The following is a 9787-nucleotide window of genomic DNA, read 5'->3' on the forward strand; positions in this document are numbered from 1 at the left end:
TGATGTCATATATTCTCTAACATTTTTCCTGCAGGCTAATTGCCCATGTCACATAAAACTTTTTATAATTTGAATTTAAAACATTTTCACATAAAGAGGAATTTGATTGATTTGGATCAAATGTGTTTGTGTTAATAATAAATTATTATTTATTTTTTTAAAGATTTATTGATAGAATGCTTTGAGATATCTACTTAATCCCTTTTTTGCCTTCACATATTGTGATACTGACTAAATTTCATTACCATGATTTTAAGCATTGACCCTTAAAGAAATTACATGGTGTATATAATTTTGAATGAATATTTTTTATGGTTGTAGATGATGAAACATATTCATCACTGAGACTTTCAGAAAGTGTTTTGGATGCAATATCTGCTGCACAACCAAATGGTTTGACAAGGAAACCCCCTTCACCACCTTGCCCTCTTCAAACGAATTACAGGCTTAGAAAAGTAAATCTTCCAACGCATTGGAGAGGTTCAAGCAACATAAATAACTCAGGGTAAATTTTTTAATCTATAGATAATAATCTCCACCTAGTGTAACAAAAAATATCAGGAATGGTTAAGCATTGGGTGGTGAAGCATTTAGAGGTTTAATAAATGATTCATAACATTTAAGTATATTTTCCCATTAAGTATATATATCTTCACAACTGAGAAAACTTAACAAGTGAGGCTAAGTTAATAAAAACTGTAGCACTTATACTACTGATCGATCTGCAAAACAAAACATATTAAATATAAGTAGGGATGCACTCAATCCCTAAAATGTTCATCTCCAGGATGTGGTCTGATGAGGAGATTCCAGAATTAGATTGACTTTGGATTGGATTCTCCCCTCAAATCCAAGACACAAATAAGGTCAGTGTAAACATGGGCAGAACTTAGGAATCAAGATTTGTAGATTTTCTGATCAATTTTAAATTCTTATGTTGAGATATGATGCTAGTTGAGAACTAGGCTGAGGCCTGTTTAAGAGGGTTTTCCTCCACAACTTCCTTAAGATCTAACTATAGGGTAGATATTCTGAGGTTCTAATTTCTGAAGAAAATTTCTAAAACCAACGAGGAATGAAAGGAATTCTTTCACTAGAACTCCCACTGGTAGAAGCTTAGTTCATACTTTTTACTGCCTGAGCAGCAGAATGGCAAAGTTTGAACTCATAAAAAAAAAAACTGGAAAAAAGTTATCCCTGTCATGTTTGAAATGAAACTAAAATCTGTATGCCTGATTAGGAAAAAAGTAATCACTGTTTGTTAATAGAGGAATAGTAATTGCTTATTATAAATGGTATGTAATTGGCTGGTAATTAATAGAAAATGCTTTAGTCCTTCCTGAGCCTTAAGATTTAAAAAAATTATGTTTGACAACCCAATATTTCATTGAAAATAAATTGAAATGCATTGTTTTTTTAGTTTGACGAGTCTGGAAGCAGAAGCAATAACATCTCATTCAGACATTAATACTTCACCACGAACATTTAGGACATTTAGAGGACTAAGTAAAGATGATGAAAACATACAACAGCCACAACAAAATGTTCCACAAACTGTTTTTCAGGTGATTTTAAAATAATTTTTAGAATGAGTATAAATCTAATTCTGTTAGCTATCGTGGGTCAAGATGACAAGTCTAATTACTTTAAGATGTATAAGTCAAATTTACTAGATTTCAGTTTCTTTTTTTTTTACTCTTTCGTACATACCAATCAAATAATGTATAACTTGGGTAATACTGTCAGTTTAAATCCTGAACTGTTAAAATAGTAAGCACTGACTTGCACTGTTTTGCAAGTTCCCCACATATCTTTCCAAATTAGCCCATTTAGGCCTATTTTAGTTTTATACATTTGAGGTGTATTCTAACAAAAGTATTCCAAAAAAATTTCAAAATTAAAGATTTTTTTTACCCCAGTCAAATTGTGACAAATCAACATTTACTACACACATTAATATTTCTATATTAATTTTTAAACTGGGTATACACGCATTTTATAGAATAATTCTCATTTGTTGTTCACATTTAAATAATTTAACCTGATATGTTTTACTTTTAAGTTAAAAATTGTTTTTTAATATTGATTCAAATAAGAGAATGTTGAAGAATTAATCCAACCAATGTCATTTTCCTGCTGTACATTAGTGTATCATATTTAATAAATAATTGTGAACTAAAAATGATATTTATATGTTGAAAGTGACAACATAGGTTGTCCTATTATTAAAACAAATATTTCATTAAAGTTGAAGCATAATTTTCATTAAAACATTTTTAATAATTTCATTGCTCGTAATTAATTAACATTTTTTTTTTATCAGGTAACCCTGACTAAAAATATGGTCTTTGAAGACTTTGGGTTTAGCGTTTCTGATGGGTTGTATGAAAAAGGTGTTTTCATAAATTCAATCAAACCAGGAAGCCCAGCTGATCAGTCAAAAATGCTTAAACCCTATGATAAAATCATACAGGTATTGTTTAATCTAATAATATTTGTGGCACAAATTTTTTTTTTGTTAATATGTTTGTTATTGAACACTGATATTATATGAGAAGATTTTCGGGCAGTGGAAACACAAATTAGTAAAACATTTTATTAGTGCTGTTTCGACCCATATTTCAGACCTTCGCCAAGGCTAAGAACATAACATAATAACAAATACACTGAATAAAAATAATAACAGTTAAACAAGAAATTAAGAAGGTAACAAATAATATAGGAAGCATGCAGTTTTGGATGGGCTTCACTGGATAAAATATCAGTGTTATCAGCACCGAACCTTTGGGTTTCACTAAGCCTTTATTAAGGGCCGTCCGTAGCTCAGGTGGTTAGTTGCAAGTCAATTAATTTGAGATCTACAAGCAGTGCCAGTTTGAATCCGGCCTGGGGCATTGACTTTTTTCATTGAGTGGCGGTCCAACAAAATGAAAAATTTGATTCTCCACCATGGTTAGAATAGGTTGGGCACCTGTAGATAACCCCCATATGTCATAAGGCTGTATAGGACTCCAATGGGAGTCTTGGGCTGACGAAAGGGGAAAAAAAAAACCTTTATTACTATTATTGTATAAGTTTTATGGAAAGAAGATGTATAGTGTGAAATATATAATGGAAAAAAAATACATGAGAACATAGTAATATTAAAATTGTGAGAATGAAGAAAAAAAAAGAAAATTATTTAAATTATTATATAATCATAATTCTAATTTTAATTTTTTGTTAAATAACTGATTGGATTTGAATATATAATTTTAATATTACTATATCCCATACTGTTTACTTTTACTGTATAATTTTACTTTTTATTATATTTACACAACTCATTTTCTTCCTATAATAACTAAGTACCTATATTTATTAGTTTCCTTTTATACTGTTTTTATTTTTTATTCATTAACAAATATAATTTGTTATCTTGTTTTGTACTTGGTCCTGATGAAGGCTGGGCTCTGATAAAATAAGTGTTTAATCCTGTACTAATTTGAGTTCTCCACTTACCACATCCCAATAATTTTTGGTTGATAAGTATAAATATAAGTCAATAATCATGATAAATATATTTTAATTATTTTGTATACTGTAACCATATATAAAAATGAAGAGGTTTGAAAATAAAAAATTTAAAAAAATATATTGTAATTTTAAAATAATTATAAAATTATTTTTTAGTATTTTCTCAGATTCTTATAAATTTATCTACAATTATTCATTTTTAATGCCAATATTTAATACATTTTACTACTATTGACAGGTAAATGATGTTCCTACGCACGACTTGGACTGCTGTATGACGGTACCCCTTATGGCATCAGCTGGCCAAACACTCACACTGACAGTAGTGAGATATCAAGATAGAAATTCAGTAAGTAACTACTTTATAAATAAAGGTCAAAGAGCAATCTCTTAACACTGGGATGAAACTAAAAAATTTTTGAATGCAGATTAACTAAAATTCCTTGAATTTACAGATGACATTGAACCTATGCATACTTGTAAAATATTTAAAGACATTTTTTAATAAATAAACTATATATGATATGATTTACTGTTATAATTGGTGTATCATTATTTATTTTACTAAAAGAATATTTTTGAAACATTTTTTAAGAAAAGTAGAACAATCCCTTATCTGAGTGATTATGAGTTTTGTAAAGATTGGTTTTTGTTTTAGAGTTTTCAAATCACTTTTCAATTTTTTTTACCAACCAAAATTGTTCTATTTGGTTGCCAATAACCTTTTTTTTAGTTCAAAGGAACATTCATATATTGTGAGAAGAAAAATACTTTAACCCTCTTGACATTACTTATTCTAATGACCAATGTTCTTAGAGTTTCTTCCTTTCTTAGTAAGTATATTGTACATTCAGAATGAAAGGGACACAACTCAGTGTTTTTTTTTTTTTTGTTATGAAGATAAAGCATAAGAGTAAGACGTCAGCAATATTTCAATCTGTTTTTTATTTTCAATAATAACCATTAGTAATCGACTAAGAAAAGAAAATTACTCTCCTTCACTCGTGATATATAGAATCTAAAACTAAAAAAATAAAAATAGAAAACCACTCTATCCCGAGGTTGCAGCGTATATCCCAGACCATAGGGGCCAATATATAATATTACTAAATAAATTAAATATTATTTAAATAATTATGTAAGAAACCCCTTTATATCTCCATGTAAGGTTTGTTCAGTCAGGAAAATTACAATGAAGTGTATTAAATGTGAGGTTAGATTGTTACCTTAAAGACATTGTTTTTTTTAATTGCATACATCCAAATAGTGTTTACCTTATAGCTCAAATTGATGTTTTTTTGTGTTAACCCAAAATAGGCCTTGTATCTTATCGGATACAAACATGGAAGTATAATTATTTTTAGTTAATGTTTTTTAAATGTGAAGTGTATTGTCTTTTAGTTTAATAATATTTATACGCATAAACAAAAAAAAAATTGTTTTCAAAAATTTCTGGTTTGGCCCTCTTAAAGAATAATACATGGTTTATTGGGGGAAAAAATGACATGAATCTATATTAACTCATTTAATATAATAACAAAAAAACAAATATTAACAATTTAAAAAAAAAAAAATTCTTATCTGAATGAGCATATAAATAACATATACATTTTTTCAAATATAATGATAATCAAACATATTTTTATATATGGTTGGAATTAATAAAAAAAACAACAATTAAAGGCATAAAATCAAATTTATTTGATTTTGTTTTTCGTCAAAAAAACTAGGTTTATATAGTCAACATATAATGAAACGATATTGAGTCTTATAATGAGGGACTATGAACAGAATAATTTTTTTTTTCTAAAAGGATATATTTAATACCTCAATCAAGATGAATAAGTCCTTATATTTGTTTGAAGAAAAAAAAAAAACAGTGACTGCATACTTGATTAACACAAAAGCATATCAGTCTTTAGAGGTCACTTATTAACAGGTCTAGGAGGACTAAATTAATTTAAGCTTAAACAAATAATCATCATCTAACATTAAACTTGCTATATTTAAAAAAATACAACTTATGTCTAAGTAAATAACCATGGTTCTTGGCACTAGGTAACAAGGCTCACCATTTTTCATTTTCTACAACTTGGAACCTTTCAGGTTCATCCTGATCAAAAATGTTTACCTAGAGCAACTTAGGCCTTCCTTTCCTAAGTATAGCTATCTATAAAATATTACTTGGACCACCATAACAGTCCATTCTAGTGATATGCTCAACCCAACCTCTCTAACTTGATGTTAGTCACTATGTCAGCCTCTTTAAAGAACTCACTGTAAGTTTTTATCACCATACTTAAACAGTCATAGTAGATCCATTTATTTTCTAGAGATCTTTCAATTCAGAGCTTAGAAGAACGAGCTCATCAAATTTTCATAAAGTCCAACCTTCTGAATCATAAGTTGAGGTAACACTGTGATATGATGGATATTGATGCTGTGATAAGAGATTCCATAATTCAATGCGATGATGTAGGTGTGATTTTATTTTATTTCAGAATGTGCTGATTAAACACTTAATATTAAAATTAAAAACAAATTATTATTATTAAAATTAATGTATTTATGTTAATTAGTCAAATCAGATTTCCACATCAAAAGTAATAACTCGTACTCCAGCTATCGTTAAAAAAAAAAAAGAATCACGAGTAAAAAACAAATTTTATCAATTTAAAATAATATACACTTAACTCCCATTGATAAGGATCATAAAATTTACAAGTACATAAAATAGTTCGTAGAAGAAACTTCATATCACAAAAAATAAAGAAAAGCCTATTCTGAAATTATTCGTATTAGAATAAGCACCAGTTTGAAATAAAACATCAGTTTTAACATTTAACATTTATCAGTTTGAATTAAAACAACAGTTAAAACATTTGAGCCTCAGGTAAGATATCCAAGGTTTCTTTAGCAATTTTCAGTGTTACATTCCTTTTGTTAGGCTTGAAATTCATCTTTTTGGAATCTGTAACCATCATAACAAATAATACAATTTTTTATATAAATTCCAACTAAATAAAAGAATTATAGTACTTTTTTTTTGGAATAATAAATTTTAAAATCTTCTGCATTTAACAATTCAAAAATTATATTTAATACAATAAAAATCTATAAGTAGAATAAATATCTCCAAATGCATGGTATTTAAATCTTATATATTACTTTAAACAAGTAGAAGTATTACTTTAAATAATGTTTACTTAATCGAGTTCCATGAGTTAAAGGGGTAAACAGTTTGTTTCGATGACTTAAAGAGGCAAAGTTTCCTCTTCAAAATTCTTCTTTTATTTATTTGACAGGGTTTAGATTAAAATTGGTTAACCAAAAAAATTAAATTTAATGAGCATAGACGGTATTATAAAATGGATTACAGAAGACTTAAAAGTGCCACTGTAGAAACGAAACAGCTCAGTGGTTCGGGTATAAGGAAAAAGAAATCTAAAAATCTTCAGAGGGAAGATCCACAAAAAAGGGGACGAGAAATAAATATCAAAAACAATGATAGACAAAATCATCAGGCAGAAAGAAAAAAGAGGGAAGCAGTGAGGTGCTTGTAGATGCTGCTTATGGACTACAATCATTTGTATAAATGTGCTGAGACATAAAGGCGCTAAGGAGGTAGAAAAACAAAAAGGATTTTACAGTGAGGAAACAATTTAAAAAAAAAAAAATATGAAATTAAAGCATTTATTTTTGGGGATGAAAGCAACTTTTAATACTATAAATATAGCAGGAAGGAATGGTAATGGAATATTTTATCATCCTATTATAGTTAAAATGAAAAAATCAACAGAGCATTGATCTGTCATGAAATAAAAATGAATATTTTGAAACTCATCAAAATTAATTAGTCAACATTCAAAAAGGCATTCCTTCTAACTACTTAGAATGTCCAGGTATTACCTCTGCAAGCTCATGTCTTTAGGAGTGAAACAGTAATTAGTTTAACTTTATAAATAAATAATCATGAGAGATAGTTGACCGTGGATGACTTATACGAGGAGAAAATGGTTAGGGGGTGCGGTCAAAATATAACACAAATAATTTGAAGTAACTTATTTGTTATTGTTATATTACCCCCAACCATCTTCTCGTATAAATAAATAGTATAACTTGAATTCACTAATAACTCACTCAAAATCTGTATCAAGAAATATTTTCAAAAAAAGGGCACAAAGTGTTATTTAATAAACCTTATTTTTTTTAAAAAAAAGGATAAAATTGGTAAATATAAAAAAATAAAACTCACAAGTAAGTTTTTTATGTTCCCTTCTAACTTCTTTTTTGTTGATTGCTAACTGTTTATTAACAATGTTACCTGACTTTGTATCCTCTAAACAACCAGTTTCTCTGTTTAAAAATGGACCTAAAATGTTGACCATAGTGATACAATAGTAGAAAAATACACATAGTTATGTCCATAAAAATGAAATGATTTATACCATTATTCTGTTCCAACGTTTCAAAGGGCAGTGGCTGGCTGTTAAAGTTCAAAGAACTACTTCCTTGAATACTGTAACCTGGAAAATGTAACAAAGGTGTCACCATGAGAACACATCAATTATATAAATGGTTTTTAAATAAACAACCCTTTTTCAGGTTTCACATTGGCTAGTTTTTGAGCATTTGAAATTCCACTAAAAATAAGGTTTTTAGAAATGGAACCAGAGAAATTTGATCTATAGGAAAGCAGTTGCTCAAATCTTTGCGAGTTGTGTTGCACAATTAAATCCAAAAAGGTTATTTGTCATCCATTATTACTAAAGTTAACAAAAATTGATTAAATAAACACATATTACTCTTATAAATAATATATATTTATAATAATCAAATATATCATTCTAAAGGATAACAGAACAATGACCTGTGTTTCCTTATCCACCAAATCAGAGTGATTATTTATTTTATATATTAATTTTTAACTCAATTTATCTACTTACATTTACACAAGTGTTAATGACCTTTGCTCAAAAAGTCATTTACACAAATGTTAATGACTTTTGCTCAAAAAGTTTTATCAGTATCATTTCTCAAGATCAAACTAAACTGGTGGTTTAAAAAAACAAAAAAATGCCAGTACTTTTCATTACCATTTTTGCAACAAAACATAAAAAAAAATGAGGGTGATCATACTTAGAGTAGGGGTACCTATGTACAATCATATCATGCATTTTTTTTTTAATTATACATATCTTTATGTTTTGCTTTATTTGAAGTATTTATACTGGGCAGAACCAATCAAATTATATATGTTGTTGACTTATTAATAGATGAATAAGAGACTAAATCCAGGCCAAAGCCTGAACTATCCTAATTCTCAGAATAATGAATCTCATTTTAATGAGTTCCAGTATACATACCAATTCTCATGATGAAATTATTAAATAATTATGAACATTACTAATCTAAATTAATTTAAAAATACCTAGTCAGCTCATTCCCAAGTAAAGAATCCAAACTGTTGTCTGTTACTCAACATTAAACAGTTAAAAGGTAAAAAAAAAAGCTTTAACTTTATTTAGTTTATAAAATAACAAAAATAAGGCTAATAACAAAAAATAACTTAATATTTAGTTTTCATATCGATTTTTTTATCTGTCATTTTGTGAATTAAAATAATAATTTAAACTGTTTTTACATTTTATTCTATAATTAACGACAAATATTTTTAACTTTACAGACAAACAGTCAAAATAGCTGGATAGAAGAAGTGGGAGAAGAAGCCGGAGAAGCACTGAAATTGACAGAAACAATTTAATGACATAAAAAAATAATATGTCCATATATATTTCCTTGTCACGATGTAAACATCTTGAACAATCTGCATTCTTTAAAGAATTAACTACTGTTATCGAAACAAATTTATTTTTTTACTTTGTATTAACAATTATTTTTTATGTTATTCTATAATTATAATTAAGATTGTTAAAGTAAGCAATCAATAGTTAATGATAACTAATTTAATGTATTATAATATAAATGAAATAAAAAATTATTTTCATTATTTCAATAATAATTTTAAGTTCATTAAATTATTACAACTTTTCATAAAAAAATATTAAATTTACTAACTAAGCACAATAATGAAATGTTACATAAAATTTTTACTTAGAATCATCTCAGGCATGTTTTATAAATTTCATATTTCTGGAAAAGTTTATCAAAACAGTATATTTAAAATGGAATTTCAACAAAAAAATAAAAACAAATAGAATAGATAGGAAGAATGGAAGGTAATGCCTTTTGGATCAGAAGACTTAAAAAA

General features: G+C 27.4%; 2 protein-coding genes across 6 annotated transcripts in view; one reads left to right on the top strand and one right to left on the bottom strand.

The window, feature by feature from the left end:
• The window catches only part of LOC106689089 (Glutamate receptor interacting protein), a 55465-nt gene extending 45988 nt beyond the window's left edge, over nucleotides 1-9477 (top strand). For 4 of the 5 annotated variants that reach the window (XM_014433866.3, XM_014433867.3, XM_024360244.2 and 1 more), the window contains exons 12-16: nucleotides 322-505; nucleotides 1421-1565; nucleotides 2324-2473; nucleotides 3755-3865; nucleotides 9203-9476. In XM_014433866.3, coding sequence (XP_014289352.1) covers nucleotides 322-505; nucleotides 1421-1565; nucleotides 2324-2473; nucleotides 3755-3865; nucleotides 9203-9280 — 668 coding nt within the window. In that variant the 3' untranslated portion in view covers nucleotides 9281-9476. Of the gene's footprint in view, nucleotides 1-321; nucleotides 506-1420; nucleotides 1566-2323; nucleotides 2474-3754; nucleotides 3866-9202 lie in introns of all 5 variants that reach the window. The other variant, XM_014433870.3, reaches the window with a different exon arrangement.
• LOC106689090 (uncharacterized) overlaps nucleotides 5194-9787 on the bottom strand; it is a gene marked incomplete in the record, with an annotated part of 13234 nt that continues 8640 nt past the window's right edge. The window contains 3 exon segments of the mRNA XM_067048637.1: nucleotides 5194-6487; nucleotides 7772-7888; nucleotides 7965-8042. Of these exon segments, the coding sequence (XP_066904738.1) occupies nucleotides 6390-6487; nucleotides 7772-7888; nucleotides 7965-8042 (293 nt within the window).

This window comes from Halyomorpha halys, unplaced genomic scaffold, assembly GCF_000696795.3.
Source record: "Halyomorpha halys isolate HHAL.00 unplaced genomic scaffold, Hhal_1.1 Scaffold1277.1, whole genome shotgun sequence".
In the NCBI taxonomy this organism is placed as follows: Eukaryota; Metazoa; Arthropoda; class Insecta; order Hemiptera; family Pentatomidae; genus Halyomorpha; species Halyomorpha halys.